We start from the raw sequence: 21,203 nt of genomic DNA, 5'->3' as shown, positions 1-21,203 counted from the left end.
TGAAGCAATGAAAAGACTTTGAATAGATCATCATTTCTGTGGCAAACAAGGAATTTCCACATGGCTACTACAACATCAAGTTTATTTAAAGCCGTACTATCAAGGCCTTCATTTTCCAGATACTGTGAAGTTGAAATGTCTATTTTAGTGTCAGTATGTCCATTTTACACGGTTCCCGTTTAATGGCCTGTCGAAACCCCTGGTGGAACAGTGTTGTTGTAGCTCAGATAAGACCCTCATGTGTCTCATCAGTGACCACAACATTTAACGGTAAAGTAGTGGAGAGAAAATTGGATTTTGAGTGAACTTGTGACCTGAGACACCAAAGACAATCAGCTGAAATCAAGCAGATCAAATGGTGAAAGGAGGGGCAGGAGAGCTTTTGTGTCAAACCATAGCGAAATCCATGTTTAGCGATTATGTAGTTATGTTTTTTTTACTTTGCATTTATCTGGGGAAAAAACGGGGGTCAAAATTCAGATCACATTGTTTGTCATTTGCCATTTTTCAATTGGGTGAGGGTTCTGAGACAGTGCAATAGCAGAAATCACCTGTTTTACAATGTTTCTATCTTAAGTATTATCCTGAAGACTAGACTAGCTACTTGATTTCAGTATGAGTCATAATTATCTGCAGATCATATCTGCAGAGAAAGAATAACTTTGAAAAAAGAGGGAGAAGAACTTTGGCCTCAAGATCTTATAATGAAATCTAACAACTACATTTGTGCAAGTTGAAAGTATACTATCTGTATTTGAATTATTGTAATCCAGCTAGATAAAGGCAGACAGTTTTTTTTGGTCAGACGTAGCAGTTCCAGTGGTTAATTTTATGGTGTTGTATAGTTTTGCATAAAATATCGAAAAGTGTAACTGATAACATACAGTTTCTTCCAACACATTCAACATTCATAGTAAACACCAAGAGACTGTAAACACCAAGAGTTACAGGCTACAAATGGATTTATTTAACATTAGCAAAGTTAGTAAATAATTACTTTCTTTATCCAGTAATTCACTCCAACGCCCATCTTGAGCATTTTGTTGCTTGGAGTCTAAACTGAAGTTCACTAGATGCTGTGGCAAATGTCTTCTCATGTGAGCAGACAAGAGTGTTGGCGGTACCTCTCCCACCCTCTCTCTTACCCCCCGGGTCTGTCGTGGGCTACAGAATGAAGGGCAGAATGGAAGAGCGCAGGGTGGGGTAGTCACGAAACTCCTTCACGTAGCTGCGATGCTTGTATCTTGCCCACACCGTCATCTGGATGAAGCCCACGATGGTGAAGGCGGCCACGGGCAGACACTGGGTCATAACTGTGAAGCCGACCCAGGTGCCACACTGGAATGGGGAAACGCACACAAACAAGCAGTAAGTTATTCTGGTGCTAAGGTCTTCTCCACCATTAAGACTTTAATTATGTGATGTTTTTGGGAAGGGATGTCGTGAGGCTGGCAAAGATATTTCTCAGACGAGGATGTGCTTTGCCGGAGATTATGTCAGACCCATTACTCCAAGCAATACATCTATCTGGCCAGTGGGAGGCAGCAGCACTCTTCAACACCCGGTGGTCAACCGTACGGACACATGTACACACAGTACTTCACATGGCATGCCAATGTCCTTTACCTCGTAAGTGTAATTGGGACAAGAGACAACCCAAAAGATCCACGTGAAAGGATTCTTAGATGGATAAGGGATCTTCTTCACCTTTGAGCCTGTGATATCAGAAGTGGCCTTAGAATGCTTCAACTGTATATACATTTAATAGCAAATGGCTAGAGAAGTGTGCATATCATACATAGCATCAATCATACCAATTTTAACAGTTACTAACAGTGACTTAGAAGGTGTGGGTATGCTCGGGAAAAGCAAGCCATGCTTGTCTCATTAACTTACCAGGTTGCTTAAGGTTGCGTAAGGCAATATGGATGGAGAAGGTTCCTAACTGACAGAACTGTGGATATACATTTAAAGGAAAAATTCTATTATTAACAATTTGCAACTCAGAGAGAGCAATATAAAGTATTTATTAGCTACAGCACAACAACTGATATTTACCAGAAATATCATAACAGCAGTTTTGACTTGCTGCTCCCCATACACTGAAAATACACACACATTTACAGAGGTGATACAGATATTTAGATATGAGTACTTTAAAAAACATTTTATTCCTGAACTTTAAAACTTTTAAAAGTGTGCTTAAAATTAGAAAAAAGGGTAGGTCTTACTTGGTGGAGTGTAAAGTGGATGGTTAATGTAGTAAGCCATCCACGCTGCAAAGAACCAGTAATAGGAACAGTTCTGAAAGGGAAAGATCAAGGCTGCTGTTTCTGCTGTTGGCATTTCTTAAAATGAACACAAGGCCTTTAGATATGTGACTTTACCGATACATTCCTCTCAAATAAAAATGGTGATTTAGAGTTACAGCTCCATTCAGTGAGCATGGAGCCTCAGTAGTACTTAATGGCAAAATATGGTGCTTTAATCAAGTAGGTTCATCCCCAGCCATGTATCTTTTTATTGGATGTAGACCAAGTTTGGCAAGCAGGTACGTTTGAATATTATGGTATAGATTATGACAGGGGAGCTGTTTACTTCTTAGTCACAGGTAAAGTCACAGCCATGCTGCCAGAGTCTATAACTGCTGCCGCTCTATGAAAACTTCCAGCTGCTCTCCGAGCTATATTTAAACCAGAACTTGATAAGGCAGCAGTTTCAAAAATGTTTCATCGTAGCAAAAATTACTTTACTCGGCTCTTGCCAGGTACAAACTACTCTACGTGGGCAGAATCATTACCTCAGTGTTGACTATCAGCCCTTGGTCAATTAATTGTATTCAGCATCAAATGCTGTAAATCGGAGGTGATATTTGTAAGTAGATGTATTCTTAGGTTTCCATAAACTTAGAGACACAGATTAGGTTCATCAAAGATTCTGCCAAGATTTCATTAATGCTTTGATGGCATGACATGATCAAGCACATGTCAGCTGGGATTTCTCAAATGTCATTTGGCATGTCATATGCACTCAGTGTGTTTCTGTGGTGTCTGACTGGAAAGTGAACCACATGCTGTGGTCATTAGAGCCCAATGTCTGTCAGTGCAGTCAACCACGGTATGATATTCAGGGGTCACCTCTTCCAAAGCCCACAGCATTTTCCATGGAGGCTTATTAGACAACTCCAACTCCATCACAGCAGAATTCTGGCCAAGCGTTTTTCTTAAACCAATATCTATTACCAAAATCTATTAAGATTAACTGTGACTTGTAACTATGATTGAAGAACTCATACAACAGTGTGGTAAAATAACAAATCAGTTTCAGGAATGAGGAAAGAAACTCTTTTTACTAACAGTTTCATCAAAATGTTGTCAATATGGCTACCCAGTACCCACTGGGACTCTGTATTGGTTGGTCCATCGCCATGCTGTACCGACCTGAGAAAGCTGGTGCAACTGGGTTATGTGTGATGAACCAAGAAAGAATGCCATCAGCATTTCCTCCCACCTTGAATATGTTGCGGAGAGGCATGGTGCCGGAAGTGAATCGGTGCACGAACATGGTCTCAAGGATCCTTTTGCCATAGTGGAAGCAGTGGCATATGCAAGCAAGGCTGCAATGAGAGATGCAAACTGGGTGATGAAGGCTTGACCTTGGGCATGCTATATCAATCACACTGTAAACGTCCACTTCAAACAACTGTAAGAAAATACCAGGAGTCATTACATGAGGGTTTTAAAGCAACAATCTGACTATTAATAATCCCGCATACAAGTGGATGCAGAATGGGACGACGGTATTGGTACACAATAAGTGACACCAGTCAATAGCATACTTACTGTACAACCCAGTTTTTGGGGGTGGTGAAGTCATATCTAGAAGCATAGATGAAAGGGAGTCTGAAGTAAAACATCAGGTAAATGATGAGGGGTCCAACACACTCTGCCAGAAACACCTGGAGAATTAATAAAAATAGAGGGTGAATGGAAAAAGCCAGCGGTAGAGAATCAACATGAGTACTAGAAGTACTTGTTTTACTCTAATTTATACTTAGTAGTAGGAACATGTTTTTTTTTATTCACCATAGTAATAATAAAAGTTTCCTAGTGTGTGCTAAATGCACCTGCTTTTGGTGAGAAGCCTCTGACGCTTTAGGTACAGGTGTAAACCAACTGTTGTTATCATAACATGTCCAACAGCTCAAATTCAAGCAGCCAATATAGATGTACCTGTCCTCAGGTTGAACGGATTCAACATAAAAGACCATCCATTCATATAATGTGTGTGATAGTCTCGTTTTTTCCACCATAAATAACTACACATGATGTATGTCTCATAAATGACACCAAAGGGGATCCATTAAAGATTTCACTTTGACATATAGTGAAAGTAAATATCACAAAAGAACCCTGATATACTATAGGTACTTAAGTGCATTAAGAGATCACATGTATTCAGCTACAGTTTAAGACTAAGAGGGAATATACATTTCTTCCACTCATATTCTAAATGAGTTCACTTCTATATCTGCTGTACTGGGTATTCTACTAAATAGATATATCTAAATTGAAATGCATTGCTGAACTACTTCAAACCGACATTCTAAACAGTGACTATGTGGTGACTAACGGCTACTGAAAACTGATGAACTCAGGGGGACTTAATTGTGATATTCATTAGCAGTTATCTAGCATGAAAAACTATACTATGCTTGACGCTAGCATCATGGCTAGCTGAGTGTGAACTGCATGCAGAGGCTTCTAGCAGAAGGTGAAAAGGAGGGCAGAGGGATAAACACCTGAGGGGATATGACACTAGAGAGATTAAATGTTCTAGGAAAGTGGATATGCTGCCAGAGAAGTGAGAGAAAACTGAACAAGAGGATGGTGAACTTGTCTGTCAGCATGTCTTCAAAGTGGTGTGGGTGTGTTTTGAGTGTTTGCAATGTGCATGTGTGTGTGTGTCTGTTTAGATGTGCGTGTGTGTGAGCGAGAGAAGAACCAAAACAGATTGTGTGGGGGGAGAGCATGTTCTGCTGTTACTGTTGTGTGTCTATGAATGACAAGGGGTTCTGTGTCACCTCCCAAAAAAAAGAGAGAGAGAGATCCTGTTTAAGAATGCATGTGCATGCAGTGATTCTGGTTGGGTGTCGTGTAGCGGTCACATGTGACTAAGGTGGTGTTGCAGACTCACTGTTCCCCAGCTGAGCTGAGCCCCCATGTCCCTGAAGTAGAATGTGGCTGTGGTTCCAACAGGAAGGGTCTGAAGGATGTCTTCATCTTTGAGTGACCTTCCCTCTAGAGAATGAGTCATCATCAATTTCCCATTCCTCATGACAACAGCTCTAAATAAAACTCATCTGCACAGCCGATCTGCCAAAAAAGATTCTAGTTCTGCCTAACAAATATCTGTGGCAGATAAGGAGATGTTCTGTGATTTCACAGGTTGACATGAAGACCCACAATCTACTTACTTGGGTCTAAGCATAATGACTGCCTGGCAGGATACCACTGTGGATCTGTGAAAAACCAAGAAATCATATAGATGATGACTACAGCATGGTTCAAAAACATGCCTTTCAAAGGAGTAATGTAATACCGTATTTATCTTTCTTACTTGCTTTATGGAACATGGACTTTATATCCAGAATGGTTGCTGTTGGCTCCACCTTAATGTTAACAACAACATATCTTTAAAAACAATGTCAGAAATACGGTCTTTGGTAAACATAATTTCTGCGAATACCTCACAGGAATGTACAATTGCAGCCTTTAAGTCATTATCATTTGAATATGCAGTATATTCATACAGTATACATATGCACATGGTTGCCAAACACATTCCTGCAGTGGCTTGGCTGTCGAGCCCAGCGAAGAGCGCAAACTCATGGCTAGCTCAGGAGATTCCTGTGAGCTCAGTGGGTATTCTCGCCTTCCAAATGCAACATGACCTCAAAGAACCAGCCGGATAATGTCTACATGTAACTGCAGTAACGGATAAGTATGTCACTGGCTGTGAAACCCGCTACCCACACATGACAGATGGCCTATTCTGATAGAGGAGCAAGTCTAATGTCATTTCAGATATTATTAGTATACATAATGTAAGTATAATATATAATAAACACTGCTAATGTTTGCTTTTATAGTGTTTTAGTTAAATCATGTACATTACAGATCACTGGTCTTTTTGACCTGTTTGTGCTTTGAGAATTTAATTTATTTCACAAACCCATACATTCATAAATGTGTGCAGATACACACACACACACACACACACACACACACACACACACACACACACACACACTCACACACTCATACACTTACCTTGTCCAGGAGAAGTAGTTTTTCCTTTGTCTTTGCATGCAATATTTCCAACTCAAAGTACACGATTCTTTTAGCTTTTTTCGGTTGCTTTGGTCTTTTGGTATTGGCAGCAGGGGTAGCTGAAGCATCATCCTTGCCCTTCGCCTCTAGTGCCAGGGCATCCATGGTGCCCTCAGACCACTGCCCTCAGTGGCTTCCAACTGCACAGAAACAAAGATCAACTCTTCTGGAAGTGTGGAGAAATGAAATGCCTGTCTACTTTCTTGTTGACGTTTAAAAAAACAAAAAAAAACACCTGTCAGCTGTCATTTACATTCAGACAGCACTTGAAAGCCCTAACACCTGTTCTAAACGGCTCTTTATCTTTAACGTCCACAAAAGCGTCCAGCTTCACACGACTGAAGAGGGGTGGGGGGGCAAGAGGAAAAGAGTTAAGAGACCCCCAAAGAGTGAGAACAAGACAGAGAGAAAGCTTGAGAGATCAAAGAGAAAGAGTGTACGATAGGGAACAGCAATAACGCCACCCACCTTCAAGCACCTGAGGAGCCTGCTACAAGTCACCCGCCTCACAAGCACCCCCGCCAGCCTCTTCAAGACGAAACCCGAGAGACCCAGGGCATAATCCACGGCGCGTCGTTTAGGCAACAAGGCTAAATATAACTGGACAAATTTGTCATGCTGTAGTATGGTGACCTTGCCCAACTCAAGCCTGCTCAACAGCAGCAACGGCTGAAAGATCAGCGTTGCCGGTCAGCCGTCCTCTACCCACTGCTTGAGTCCTCAGAGGACGGCCCAGACGACCACCGCGTGTCCGTGGGATAAAGAGGAAGCCGCCCACATTCCGAATCGGCAAATGGAACACTGCGCTCGCAACCTCCCACAAACAAATACCTTGATCGAAAACATATTGATAAACCTCACAAGATCGCAGCTTCACAAACATAAGCAATTGAGTCGATCAACATCAATATTTTCCCATTAAAACAGTAGCATAGCCTGAAATATTTGGGTGTACCTGTGGGATTTAAACAAAGTAGGGTAGATCAATCAGTAGATCAACCATTACGATTACAAAATAATCTAATGAATTGCATAGGCTATTCATTTGCCATGAGAAGCATTTAAAAAGCTGTTTTGAATATTTTCAAAATTCACAAATAAATGTCACACAATTTCCAAATGTATGTTGTGAACTAAATTTTACACGATTTACAAATTATTGTCATTTGATTCACAAATGTTTTACATTTATTTACAGACTAACGAACGTGCATTTACAAAACACTGGTCATTGATGAACATCACTGCATTTATTTGTGGATTTTTTTTTTTTTTACACTTTTCTGACATGGCTTGATTGACAAATGCTTTATTTTTCAAAAGGACATTCTGCAGCCTATCAGATGTCTCTTGCTATTTCAGCCAATCACATGCACGTAAATTCGAGCGCATGAATGGACGTGACCACACCGCCTTACATCTGTGCTGTATCTATCCAGTTATGTGGACTACACCATAACAGACATCTGCATACAACTGATAACACAAAGAGGAATTAAAGTTTCAGTGGTCACTGGTACATGGTTGGGATTATTTGAAAGAATGGCCAATCATTTTACCTGCATTCTCAAGCAGGCTGCCTTCCCGAAATATAGCAGCTGGGCCATTGGACTAACATAGCAAAATAGGTTGCTATTTTAACACAGCCGCTGAGTAATTAGGACCAATCCAATGCTGGGTCAACCTTCTCCATCCAAATGGGTTAACATTTCTTTTTTAACCAAATCGCTGGATGAATTGGACCAACAAGGCTGGATTAATTGAATAAAGACAGATGGGTTTTTTTTCACCCAGTTCCTTTTCACCATATGTTAGTTCATGTTTAAACACAATATTGTCTAAACAAAATAAACATTTTCTCTATGTTGAAAGTCAAACCTTCTCCTACCAGTTCAATGTATATGATAATGTGGCATAATCTGGATTATCAAGGGTAATGTATGTCTGCTTGTGTGTATAGTGCAAATAGATAATGTTCTTGTGTTTGTGTGGATAGTGCAAAGAGATTAAGAAAATAGTAATAGAATATCTGTGCAAGGGGCTAGTATAGCCAGTAAAGGGGTAAAGGGGTGGACAGTGGGTTATAATACGATGGGGTGGGTGATGGGGCAGATTGAGGTAGATTTCTGCAGAGAAGTCCGTCTCCCCCCTCACCTTCTGCAAAGAGTTGAATAGCTGAATGGCTCTGGGAACAAAGGACCTCCTCAGCCTGTCCGATGAGCATGACAGTGAGCATGACAGTGACAGGAGTCTGCCACTGAAAATGCTCCTCTGTTTATTGAGAGTACTGTGTAGTGGGTGGTGGTTATTGCCCAAGATAGTCAGCAACCATAACTGGATATTGTGTAAATGTAATCATATGATGGAATGTGGTCACATCCAGGTCATGCCTTCAAATTTACATCTGATAGGCTGCAGATGATAGGCTGCGGATGATGCTGTGGCCCTAACATCCAACTGACAACACAGGCCCAAACATTGATGCTAGCTCCACATCACAAGCATGCAGTGGGAGGTGTGTGAACTAATACTGCCATATCAATTAAAATCCATCCGATATGGTTGCTGCTGAGCATGTTATTACCCATAGGGCAGACTGTCCGCGGTGCACCAACATTTTGTGTCAGCTCGGACTTCTGCACGTTGACTGCGCATGTGTTTGCAAGTGTTCAAGCACTGGCTCAGGGTCAAGAGAAAAACACATCTATTCACGCCATTTAATCATTAAGCAGACGCTTTCATGCAAAGCAACTTGCAGTGCAGATGCACATTTTCATTAGTATGTTTGCTTCCTGAAAATAAAACTACTGGAGACCCAATGGAAAAATTCAAGATTTGTGCTCAGTTTTTATGCTTCAGCAAATCATTGGTGATAAAATGAAAAGGTCATGCAAGTGCAGAGGAAAAAAGATCTTTGCTGTAGATTCATAAGATGTAAAGATGTAGAGAACTCTGGGAACACCCATGCGCAGGCACGTGTCCGCAGAAGCATACTTGAGCTGTCATTTAGCTTAGTACCCTCTAATTTCAAGTACATTGTTTACCTTTTATAAGTAATTTTATGGGATGTACAGGATGTGCACATTGGTGCCCTCATGTGGTTAAAATCTGAAACAAACAAGATATCAATATCCCTCTCTGCCTATAAATCAGAATCAGAAGCATGTTTATTGGCCAAGTAAGTTTACACAAACAAGGAATTTGTTCAGCTCAACGGTTTAAAGTATATGCAGCTATATTGAACTGTAGTTCAGAATATAGTTTAGTGTGTGTGTATGTGTGTGTGTGTGTGTGTGTGTGTGTGTGTGTGTGTGTGTGTGTGTGTGTGTGTGTGTGTGTGTGTGTGTGTGTGTGTGTGTGTGTGTGTGTGTGTAAAAGGGTATGTATTTATTTGATATAAACATAACAAGTAGCATTGGAACTGCAACATACAACTATGTACAAACATCAGCTGCACTGTGTTAAGTGTTTATAGTGAAACGCTTATTTCCAAAACCTCAATTAAATTACATTAAATTACATTTTATTTATATAGTACAACAACAATACAATTGTCTCAAGGGACTTTATAGAGCCCAGGGCCTGAACCCCCCTTAGAGCAAGCACAATGGTGACAGGGGCCAAGAAACCTTAAGCAGAATCATGGCACATAAGGGAGGAGGCCATCTACATGGAGCCAACTGGGTAGAGAGGTAGAGATAGAAAGGGGGAGGTAAGCAATCAGAAACATGGCAGATGAAATAATATGTATAACAGTACAAGGATGCTAGCATACAGTACATGTGGTAAATGTACACAACACAAACACTGTATATGTTACATACAAAATTGATAGTGGCTATACAGTGTGCTAAAAAGGTTACTATTACAGGGGTAAGTAAAGTAATGGAACAGAAAACGATATCGATGCTGGCAATCATTTACATTGAAGGTAAATGCTAGCAATGAGTAACCTGTTCACAGGAGGCTTTTTAAGAGTTAAAAATGAAAAAAAAAAAACCTATTTGGATGCCACCGCAAAACTGGTACCCACGGCCATGATAATAGTTTTCTTTTGTTGCAGGCCTTTTAATCTGTGGACACTTCAATCAATGGGACTACGTTCTGTTAGGAAGGCCTTGATTTAGTCTGTCAAATGAACCCTTTGGGAACAGGGATTTCATTCTGAAGTGAAGTGAAGTCTTCCAAACCACCAGGTGACGCTGTGAAGCTCTACTGTAAATACATCCTAGCAACCAACAACGTAAAAGAAGAAGTGATGAACAAGTACTTCTGGAACTTTCTGTCCTGGGTTACGTTGCAAGAAGATGAGAATAAGCGATAGGTAACTTTATTTCGGAAATGTACTTAGAATATTTAATTATTAAGAATAGAGACGTGTTTTGTAGTATATACAGTCAGAGTGACATCTATTCTCTTACGTTAAAATTATCGGGATGCGGTTCACTTAAGCTATCAGAGGTTGACAAAATACATTAGCCAGCTAGCTACCTTGCTAACTCGCTAGCTCATTAGGATACCTGACAAATGTTTGTCTGGTTACACCTCAATTGTTACCTTGAGGTTTAGAATATCGACTGTGAGAAATATACAGTTTGTGAAATTGGAATCTGGTTAGCTAGCTACAGTAGCTTATGACATGGGATCCGATTAATGTGTGACCGTGACTCATTACCTAAAATAAGTAACCAGGTTAACACAGACATTATTTGTGATGGGTAAAGACTATTATAAAGTGTTGGGATTACAAAAAGGTTCTACGGAGGATGAAATCAAGAAAGCGTACAGAAAACAGGCTTTACGATATCACCCTGATAAAAACAAGTCCGCAGGAGCAGAGGATAAATTCAAAGAGATTGCTGAGGCCTACGACGTCCTAAGCGATGCGAAGAAAAAGGACGTTTATGACCGATATGGAGAAGAAGGTATGTAAAGTGGATAGACAGGCTTTATAAACAGCTGTGTGTTTAGCATGTGATGGGGCTAATGCTAATTAGCAGGCAGTAACGTTGGATAACCTAACTTAGTAGTCCAAATTCGCTTGGAGACATTAACCAGCGTCAACTGTTTTAACATGTCTATTTTGTATTTGATTGAAAAAGTTTTGTTTTCACCATTTCTATGTTTAACGCTAACTTTGAAATAATGGTAATCTAAGCCGATTCCTAAAGCCGCTGTCATAGCTGTTTCATGCTCACCACAGAAGGATGTTCACCGTGTTAACATGACACTGTTAACACTAGCTGTAGCTCCTCGTTTAAATGTGAATTTACAGTTGGCAGTGAGACAAAGTTCACATGGTATTGCTAGACATCCCAGTTTTGTTTAGTCTGTGACATGCCCAATTGCCCATAGACCAGAGGGCCCGCGCTGTTAGTTGCCTTAGGCGACACTACCTAGTGTTTTGCTGCCAATAAGGTTAATTATGTCACAAACTTATCTATGGAGACAGGCGTACGACCGAGCCTGGCGCCGTTTCAGTGTCACGCTGCTTGAGGGGTGGGACCCATAATGAAGTTACCGTTGTTCATGGATTTAGTTTGCTAACGTTCTGCTGACTTGGTCAACACTGTTGCCTCTGTTGCTGTTATAAAACACAACCCATTTGTAATGAATATTGCAGCAGTCAGGTGATACTGACAAGGGCAATATGCTTTTCACCGTCACCATCATCTGAATATACCTTTTTTCAACAGGTCTCAAAGGAGCATCGAGTGGTGGATGTCCCAATGGACCCACCTTCAACTACACCTTTCACGGTGACCCTCATGCCATGTTTGCTGAATTCTTTGGTGGGCGCAGCCCTTTTGACCAGTTTTTCCCGCATGGAGGAGGTAACGATGACATGGACATTGATGACCCATTTGCAGCATTTGGTATGGGAGGCATGCAGGGCATGCAAGGCATGCAGCAAGGCATGGGGGGCATGGGGGGATTCCAGCGGTCTTTCAAATCTAGACCTGGGAACGCCCACGGCCATCGGGAGAAGAAGAAGGACCCTCCTGTCATTCATGAACTTAAGGTGAGCCTGGAGGAGGTGTTCTCGGGCTGCACCAAGAAAATGAAGATCTCCCGCAAGCGCCTTAATGCAGACGGCTGCACCATGCGCAACGAGGACAAGATCCTGACAGTAGACATCAAGCGCGGCTGGAAGGAGGGCACCAAGATCACCTTTCCCCGGGAGGGGGACGAGACGCCCTCTAACATCCCGGCTGATGTTGTGTTCGTGGTCAAGGACAAGGCACATTCGGTCTTCCGCAGAGAAGGTTCAGATGTCATCTACTCTGCTAGAATATCCCTCAGAGATGTAAGTACTCTTCTGTAGTTAAGTTGTGCCATTGTCATTTTTAGGCTTACTAACAGGAAAGAATTACAAAAAAGCAGATCTAGAGCACTGCACAGGTAGTAAGGATATTAAAGTAATCCAAGGGGAAACCACTTTGGTTTCCCATGTCTTGGAATGTCAGGTGTCATGTCATGTATTTGCAAAGCAGAATCCTAATAGGTGGTACAGAGTCTGGTGTATAACTCTGCTATTTTTCAGGCATAACTTGGAAAATGTCCGTGGTGGCCCATGTCCAACCCAGAGGATGGTCAGAGGATTCCGGTTTTAAATCTGGCTCTTATTGTACTTATATTAAAGTGTCCTAATGCAAGATTTCAGTGAAAAAGTGCTGCAGGGAGTAGCTGCCAAAGTACTGCTGTTAATAAAGCCATGATATTAATAAAGTGATTGGTGTTTCAGATTTCCCTTCACCCAATAACTTGACGCACCATATTAGCAGTGGCATGCTCATTCTAAAACCTCTATCTGTTTCATCCTTTTAGTCTCTTTGTGGATGCACAGTTAATGCCCCTACACTGGACGGCAGAACGATCACTGTGACCTCTCGTGACATCATCAAACCTGGGATGAAGAAGCGCATCGTGGGGGAGGGCCTGCCTCTCTCCAAGTGCCCGGAGAAGAAAGGGGACATGGTGGTGGAGTTTGCGGTGAAGTTCCCTGACAAGTTGGGGCAGAGCACCCGTGAGGCCCTCAGTCAGATTCTGCCGCCGTGATCAAAGTGCGGTGGTTGGGAGAGCCCTCTATCCAACACTAAGACTGCCTCATCCAATAGCGTTTTTGCTTCTGCCCTGGTATCCTGCTTTTCTTTTCTATGTACCATAAAGATAAAGAGAGACTTTCTGGTGAACTGGAAACAACAGACAAGTATAACTACACTCCCCCCCCCCCCCCCCCCCCTTTTTTTTTGTAATGATTATTTGATTTTACCCATTGTTAATTTCCCTGTCTGTCAGTCCTCACTGATAGATGCACTTTCACATCACTGTGATATAATTGAAGGTTTTTTTATTTGTTTGTGTTTTTTTGGACTGACATACAAGACGACCAAGACTTAACCTATGCATCAGCAACCATCTCCTCATAGCTTTACATTGCTGAGGAACCTGGAAGTCCTCTGAAACCCCTTGGTTTTTTGTGTTTACAGTTGATTTTTTCATCTTTGTGAATAATTTCAAGAGCATCCTGTTTTACACAGCCAGAACGTTTCAAACACTGTTGTATAGATTGAAATCTCTCAGCCTTTGGCAGGTACAGTGGGCAATTATAATTGCCAATGAAGAGGAGTATAAAAACTGAGTTTTGTCCATGGTCATTACATTTCAGAAGTGCTCCCCATGGTCGCTACATTGTTAGTCACTACATTAAGCCCCAGATTTACCTGGCTTTAGCAGAGATTTAGCCTGTGCAAAACCATTATCCTGACCTATGATTGTTTCACGTGTTTGTATGTCTTTCACTTAAGGTCATGATTTTAGTTTTGTTATATGTTAAACCTGTGTGCCAAAACCTTAAATCTGGTCCTAAATATATCTCAGGTGCAAGTATGCCTGAATGTAGCATTTGTCTTATAGGGGAAAAGAAAAATCATATGCACATATCCATAGGGAAACGAGTAGACTATGGCTCAAGCAGCTGAAACTGCGTACCATGTAGTGACTGAAAACTCCAGTTAAATTCTGAGAACTCACAAATGCTGTTTTATTTCAATGCACCATCAACAATGAGTCAACCACGTTACAGAATGGATGTGTGGATGATGTGAAGTATTGATATTTTGTACTGATTGAACGTAATGTCAAAATATACTCAATCCACTAATCCGTTTGATGTCTATGGTTCCTTTCACTTCAGCGTTCTTCACAGATTTTCACCTCTTTGTGTTGATCCGTCTGTATTTATTCCATAGAAACTAAAAATACAGGGCTAACAAGTGCCAAAAAGGAGTGAGTTGGTGTGTGTGTTCTCTGTAGATCAGAATATTAAGTTCTAATTCATAGGCCTGTGTGAATACCTTGTTTTGTGCATGATATGCAGTGGTATTTTAGGAGTTACCACTCTGGACCGTAAAGCTCTTTTAATTTTGTATCATTTAATTAACTAGACACATGAAACAGCTGTACCAAAATGGCAGACGCAATCCTAGTAGTGATGGCCTGCAAGAGGTATTTCCAAGTTATGACTTGTGACCCAGTAGCCTATACTATTTAACATATAACGTTTTGATTTTGATGTATGTAGAAAGCATTTAAAGCAGTGTTCATAACTGTGGGTCACAAACATTAAACACATTTTAAAAATCATTTAACTGTCTAGAAATTGTATGTTTTATGTTGCAGGGATTTTTTTTTTTCACCTTAAATCCAAGGTTGTTTCCCCGATTATCCTGGCCATGGGAACCATCTTATTGCATACCAACATGATCTGCAAAGTCTCTTTAAAGTCTCTTTGTAAAGCATCTATTAGTTATTATACACTATTTCGTATGGGGGTCTAGTTGCGCATGGTCCAAATTCTGAGAAAGTTAGGTAGGTGGCAGTATTGGTCTGTGTTAGTAATAATTCGGCTAAAGAAAGAAATGTGAAGAAGAAACCACGAAGATGTCCCACCCTCTGTATTACTACTAGCGGTGGCTAAAATTTCGATGAGAAAGAGTAACGTTACAAGTGCAAACGGAATTAATTATATAGGGACAGCATTTCTTAACGGAGGGTGGTGAGCGTCTGCGGCTGATGGACATTGCGCCTTGCCTACTTTAAGCGGGTAAGTTGGTGTAAATGTGGTAGCTAGCTAAGAAGCTTCGTTTCGAGATGGAGTTCTTCATTATGCCAGCTTATTAGTAGCGGGCAAGGAATGGCAATTTGGGATACGCATTAAAACCAATCGAGCTTGCTTATTTCGAACATTACGTGCAACGTAAGATTAAAGTTGTTTTGTGTTGTAAGTAGTAATATATAACGTTACTTTTACCGTTGTAATCACCAAAAAGAATGATGGGCCTCAGGAAAGCTAGCAAACGCTAATCAGCCTGTTAAATTTAATCAACAAGCCAAGCTAGCCATCACTACTAACGATAGGTTGTTAGGTAGGTAGTTGGGTATTGGGACTGGCATTAGTTATAGGTTTTCGTCAGTTACTCCGTTAAATTATTCGTCCTTTATTTGTGCATTGTCGTTTGAACCAACTGCAACTAGGTTACACATTTAAATTGATCTAATGTAATGATTAGTTTGAACCACATAAGGACAGTTAACTATGGCTATCTAGCATGTTATTTGTGTTTTATGGGAAGTTCACATCGCAACATAATTGTATCGTGATCGGTCCAATTAACATGTTAGTCAGGAGCTAAGCATGCTGTTTTCCTGCAAGCGTGACAAGCTTTGCAGTGTGTTATCAGGCTGAGCAAATACGATAGTCTTTAATATAAATGATATCTGCTGTATAACTTGTCATTTGTGTAGGTTCTGCAAGAAGAGATGGCATAGAGATGTGAAGGGCTCGAATCTTCGTCTGTTCCACATACGGCCACAGCTCCCGCCGCTGTTTTTGATCTTCCTGGCCTTGAGAGTGGCGCACACAGTGCAGTGTATCTGAGGTCATCATTTCATCGGAAAGACTTAAAATATCACATAAACACATAAGATGCCTTTAGGACTGGGGCGAAGAAAGAAGGCTTCTCCGCTTGTAGAGAACGAAGAGGCAGAGCCAGTACGGGCAGGTTTAAATGTGCCAGGCTTGGACGGCATGGACGGGGTAGGAGGCGGACTCGGGGAAGCAACTGCTCAGGAGGGTCTGCCACCCCCACCCACCAGCTTGCGTCCGCGTCTGATCTTTCACACTCAGCTGGCCCATGGAAGCCCCACGGGGCGTATTGAGGGATTCAGCAATGTCCGGGAACTCTATGCTAAGATCGGCGAGGCCTTTGGGATACCACCAGCTGAGGTGAGGAGCACAGGACAGCCTGGGTCCCCATCTGGTGTCTAGACGCCTCTTGTAGTTACTAGCAAATGTTCCTAGATTTCCCCAGACACCATAGTTAATTTTGTTGCAAACAGTTTGTAATGACTTGTCTTGTCACATTATACTTACCTAGGTGATGTTCTGCACACTGAACACGCACAAGGTGGACATGGACAAGCTGTTGGGTGGTCAGATTGGGCTGGAAGACTTCATCTTTGCACATGTAAAAGGCCAGAGGAAAGAGGTAGAGGTGTTCAAGGGTGAGGACGCCCTGGGCCTCACCATTACCGACAATGGAGCTGGCTACGCGTTTATCAAGGTGAGCAGAAAACCTGTGTTCCTGTAGCTCATCAAGCAGAGCAAAGTTCTAGCAACACCAATGTTATAGGGCCTGTTATCTCAAGAGATGGTACATATTGTATTTGCAGTGTAATTTGTAATTTGCCTTGAATTGATGTGGAGGGTACATATGTTAATATGACGAAGCTGTGTCTCTTTTGACATGTCTTCTCTATGCAAGTGTGTTGAGTAAAAATCGGCCTGTATTCTGTGTAATTGCAGAGAATAAGAGAGGGAAGCATCATTCATCAAATCCAGGTCATCAACGTGGGAGACATGATTGAGTCCATCAATGGGCACATGCTCATTGGCTGTCGACACTACGAAGTAGCCAAGATGTTAAAGGAACTGCCCAGGGGAAAGAACTTTGTCCTGAAATTGGTAGAGCCCTTAAAGGCTTTCGGTGAGTACCTGCCTTTAAGGATTGGCTGCTAAATCCCAGTTTAATTTCAGTACTGGTTCCTTAATTGGCCAACATTGGTTTATCGATAAGCTCTGGAGCAGATGGTACTGCAAGTGGCATCTTCTGTTTAGTGGCAACATAGTGGCATTGGTGTTCTCTCTGTTGTTGCATTGCTCACAATCACATTTCATATTAGCTTTCTATGTACGTGCTGTGTACAGGAATGCCAGGACTGGCTTTAAAATCTGTCGAGAGTCATTTGCAACGTACATCATTTGTTCTTGAATGTGTAAGCAAGGCCAGGTGTGTGTTTGTGTGTGTATACATACATACTGTTGCAATCGGAAATATTCAAACCCCAAAAGATTGTAATTATTTCCCAAAGACATTTTTCGAACAGCTAGATTTTGCTTTTGATGACTACTTTAAATCTGATTGAAAATCTTTGGTGGGATCTTCAGAAGGCAGATGCATAACAGTAGCCATCAAACATCAATCGGCTACAGGCTTTTGCATGTGAATGATGGGCAAAGATTCCAACAGAGAGGTGTAAAAAGCTAGTCAGCACTACGTTTATTAGAAGGCTAAGCTGGTGGTTGAATAATAGTTCCCATTTGTGGGACATTTTTCATTTGAACTGAAAGTTAAGTCAATTATGTTCTCAAAATATGTTGGTTATCAGATGAGTGCAACTTTTCGCTCTTTTGTCCAATCAGACATGATCAGCCAGAGGTCAGGCGGGTCGCGGTCGGGGGGCCAGCTGGGCACTGGAAGGGGCACACTACGTCTCCGATCGAAAGGACCTGCCACCGTGGAGGAACTGGTAAGCTCCCAATAGCCTTGTTCACAGCCAGGTCTGTGCAAGTGTTGAAGTGGATGTAACTGTGTTGACCAAGCAGTTACGTAGCCTCCTCATTTGTCTCTTCACTCATCGCCATCTTTGTCTGCATCTCGTAGCCTTCTGCGTTCGAGGAGAAGGCCATTGAGAAGGTGGACGACCTCCTGGAGAGTTACATGGGGATCAGGGACAGTGAGCTTGGTAATAAACCCCATAAGTTGTGCCAGTCTCACAAAGTTGACAGCAGCTGATCGACAGAGACTGAGTGATAACAAGGAGTTAAGCATGAGTTGTATTTCACCTGTTGGCAATGAGGTTTGATTCACCTGTTGGCTATAAGCATGTTGTGTTTTTTCCCTTCTGCAGCGGCCACAATGGTCGAGCTGGGCAAGGACAAGAAGAACCCGGACGAATTTGCCGAGGCCCTGGACGAGACGCTGGGCGACTTTGCTTTCCCTGATGAGTTTGTGTTTGACGTCTGGGGCGCCATCGGTGATGCGAAGGTCGGCCGTGTGTAAAGCGGCAGGAGGAAGGAGCAGGAGGAAGCAGAGGACCGCGGCCTCTGTGTGGCTCTTAGTGCTGTGGTGAACCTATGAAGAAGTACTACTAGAAATCTCTCTAGTACTCTTTTTTTTTTTTTTTTTTTGCCCTTATGCTGTCAGTTTGCTTCAGCTGTCCACTCTGGGAGGTTTCATGTGGGGACTTCTCACCACTGTATGGGAGAATTATTTCTGACCTCTTGACACTACTTTACCCATTTTTGTTTGGTCTGTTTTCACGCAAAAAAAAAGGCCACCTGTGGCAGACTCTGTGATGCGGAGTGCAAGCATGAAGTCGTTCTGTGCAGAGTTCCAAATTGTGCTTTACATGTAACCCAGATGACCAATGGTGAACCAATCATCCCACCTTTTTAAGTCTTAGTTTAGTTCACGTCAGTTTAAAAAAAAAAAAAAAAAACAGGAAAAAACGTTAAGAGAGAGAAAACTGCCGCTGGGAGACTTTGGGGCCCTGGGCTGTTAGATGCAGCAGGCCCTCTGCCACTGGCTTTTACTAACTGTGACTTTTCCCTTTGCACTGTGTCGCACGGCGCTGTACCCACTGCTCTGCACCCGCACTGCAGCGGCCTCCATGCTTACTGCACAACACTGGACTGGAGGAGACAGGACTAAACCGGATCTGGACTGGACTGGACTGGACTGGACTAGACTGGACTGGACCAGACTGAACTCTGCAGTGCTGTGCAGTGACCCTCGAGCCCTGCAGTCGGTCAGTGCAGGTTTTGGACCACTTTGTGTGACCAACAGAAACCCCTATTGTAAATTGATGGAGCATGTGCTGATCAGGGTTTCTTTTTTTTCTTTTGTGTGTCTGTTTTTGTTCCTTTTTTTAAATCACTAAAATGGAGAAGCACAGAGAGAGAGAGCGAGAGAGAGAGAGCGAGAGAGAGAGAGCGAGAGAGAGAGAGCGAGAGAGCGAGACAGAGAGAGCGAGAGAGAGAGAGAGAGAGAGAGAGAGCTGTGAGGCCTTGGTTGACCATTTGCTTCGGCAGCATTTGTTTACCCCCCATAGTTCATTAAATGGAAATGTTATACCAGACATTCCAGATATGGTGATAAGCAATAAAACAACAAACAGGCTGCTCTCTGACTAACACTCCCGTAGTCCTTATTACATGATAGAAGCGTAAAACAACCATTCCCTCATGCCAAACTGAAGGTGAACTCAGTGTCATTACAGTATTATACTATGACTTCAGTATTTCTAGTGTATAGTTTAGCAGAAGAAAGGTTTTCGATGTGTTTACAGTGGCCTCTTGCGAGAACAGTATTGTGTTGACTTCCTGTCTTCAGATGGTTCATAGTGTTGATGTTTGTTGTTTTCGGTCATTGGACTTCACATGTCCACCCCCCACCCACTTTATTGCACCTTCCTCCGTAGGCCAGGCTGTGGCCAAAGCACTTCCAATGAGCTCAACCAACAGCGCATACAGTAACGCTGAATGTTTCAGGGCTAGGAAAACAACCAAACGCTAACACAGGTCGGCAACTCAGTGGTTTACGTGATGTGATGTGCAGAATGATCATGTCATGACAACAAAAACCACATACACACACACACACACTGATCATAGAGCTAAATGCAACTTGTCTTGGAATCTTTTATATAAATATATATATACAGTGCATTTACTTTATATACAGCATACAGTCTCTGATGATAGTTTTGTATTGGTTGATTTTGGTTTGTCTGTTTTTGTCACTCCTCAGTGCTTTTTTCAACTATACTTAACCGAGTATTACTGTCATATAGCTCAATGTTAGAAGCTGTTACACTGAAGGTTTTATTGTCTTGAAAGATTTCTTTTTACACTGTTCCGTTGTTATAAAGTAGTGGCAATAATGATCATGGGATTGATTACAAGGACCTCATCTTCTTTTTAATCATGTTACAAAATTGAAGAAAAAAAAAATGATCTGTGTACCATTTTTGAATGGTCAATAAAAAATGCAGCATTAAAAAATAAAGAAAAAATGTAGCAGTGCTTTATGGTGTTGATGTTTTGTGGAAGATGACAGGTGGTGCATCAGTTCATGCATGACAAGCATTATTTAGTGATATAGTGAGATCATTAGGCAAATGTTCCATCAGCATTCCCAGAAGGGGTGTGTGTGTGTGTGTGTCAGCACACAGACATTAAAGTTTCTTTCTAATAAAATGTCATATTTTGCTCTAAGAATTGGGACACTGTTACAAACTACACAAGGCCAGTGTGTTCTTACACTATTTTAGTGTCCAGGTATATGAGTGACTGAAAACAAAATTAATTGCAACTACTAAGATTGCTGCAGCCCATAACATCAATCTTTTTCAGGGGAAAACCTGTGTTAAATCTGCAATCGCACAATAGTCAACCATTACGACGCA

The 21,203-nt window shown here is 41.8% G+C and overlaps 3 protein-coding genes across 3 annotated transcripts; 2 read left to right on the top strand and 1 right to left on the bottom strand.

The window, feature by feature from the left end:
- Nucleotides 1-944: 944 nt before the first annotated feature.
- Nucleotides 945-7,093, bottom strand: tecra (trans-2,3-enoyl-CoA reductase a). The gene is made up of 12 exons (XM_080856368.1): nucleotides 6,861-7,093; nucleotides 6,333-6,532; nucleotides 5,620-5,671; nucleotides 5,477-5,521; nucleotides 5,197-5,300; nucleotides 3,843-3,958; nucleotides 3,511-3,616; nucleotides 2,232-2,304; nucleotides 2,059-2,102; nucleotides 1,897-1,954; nucleotides 1,627-1,715; nucleotides 945-1,338 (listed from the first exon to the last, which is right to left on the bottom strand). Exons 2-12 carry the CDS (start codon nucleotides 6,495-6,497, stop codon nucleotides 1,165-1,167), a joined length of 1,026 nt encoding a protein of 341 aa, XP_080712494.1. The 5' UTR covers nucleotides 6,498-6,532; nucleotides 6,861-7,093; the 3' UTR covers nucleotides 945-1,164.
- Nucleotides 7,094-10,684: 3,591 nt separating this feature from the next.
- On the top strand, nucleotides 10,685-13,614 carry dnajb1a (DnaJ heat shock protein family (Hsp40) member B1a). The gene is made up of 3 exons (XM_080855755.1): nucleotides 10,685-11,317; nucleotides 12,089-12,699; nucleotides 13,221-13,614. The coding sequence occupies exons 1-3, from the start codon at nucleotides 11,107-11,109 to the stop codon at nucleotides 13,449-13,451; spliced, it is 1,053 nt and encodes a 350-aa protein (XP_080711881.1). The 5' UTR covers nucleotides 10,685-11,106; the 3' UTR covers nucleotides 13,452-13,614.
- A 1,769-nt stretch (nucleotides 13,615-15,383) lies between these two features.
- Nucleotides 15,384-20,814, top strand: gipc1 (GIPC PDZ domain containing family, member 1). Its single transcript, XM_080855981.1, has 7 exons — nucleotides 15,384-15,498; nucleotides 16,200-16,680; nucleotides 16,832-17,017; nucleotides 17,260-17,440; nucleotides 18,157-18,263; nucleotides 18,398-18,479; nucleotides 18,645-20,814. The coding sequence occupies exons 2-7, from the start codon at nucleotides 16,381-16,383 to the stop codon at nucleotides 18,794-18,796; spliced, it is 1,008 nt and encodes a 335-aa protein (XP_080712107.1). The 5' UTR covers nucleotides 15,384-15,498; nucleotides 16,200-16,380; the 3' UTR covers nucleotides 18,797-20,814.
- Nucleotides 20,815-21,203: the final 389 nt, after the last annotated feature.

This window comes from Sprattus sprattus (genome assembly GCF_963457725.1).
Source record: "Sprattus sprattus genome assembly, chromosome: 18".
Taxonomy (NCBI): domain Eukaryota; kingdom Metazoa; phylum Chordata; class Actinopteri; order Clupeiformes; family Clupeidae; genus Sprattus; species Sprattus sprattus.
This window is presented reverse-complemented; position numbering and strand designations above follow the sequence as displayed.

Excerpts from the sequence above, each read along its gene's own strand:
- tecra (XM_080856368.1), bottom strand. The coding sequence starts at position 6,497 with ATGGATGCCCTGGCACTAGAGGCGAAGGGCAAGGATGATGCTTCAGCT. Across the intron at positions 3,617-3,842 it reads CCCAAAAACTGGGTTGTACA|CCTTGCTTGCATATGCCACT; the intron begins GTAAGTATGCTA and ends CTCTCATTGCAG. Across the intron at positions 1,955-2,058 it reads CTGCTGTTATGATATTTCTG|TTCTGTCAGTTAGGAACCTT; the intron begins GTAAATATCAGT and ends GTATATCCACAG.
- dnajb1a (XM_080855755.1), top strand. The coding sequence starts at position 11,107 with ATGGGTAAAGACTATTATAAAGTGTTGGGATTACAAAAAGGTTCTACG. Across the intron at positions 11,318-12,088 it reads TGACCGATATGGAGAAGAAG|GTCTCAAAGGAGCATCGAGT; the intron begins GTATGTAAAGTG and ends TTTTTTCAACAG. Across the intron at positions 12,700-13,220 it reads CTAGAATATCCCTCAGAGAT|TCTCTTTGTGGATGCACAGT; the intron begins GTAAGTACTCTT and ends TCATCCTTTTAG.
- gipc1 (XM_080855981.1), top strand. The coding sequence starts at position 16,381 with ATGCCTTTAGGACTGGGGCGAAGAAAGAAGGCTTCTCCGCTTGTAGAG. Across the intron at positions 17,441-18,156 it reads AGAGCCCTTAAAGGCTTTCG|ACATGATCAGCCAGAGGTCA; the intron begins GTGAGTACCTGC and ends TTGTCCAATCAG. Across the intron at positions 18,480-18,644 it reads GATCAGGGACAGTGAGCTTG|CGGCCACAATGGTCGAGCTG; the intron begins GTAATAAACCCC and ends TCCCTTCTGCAG.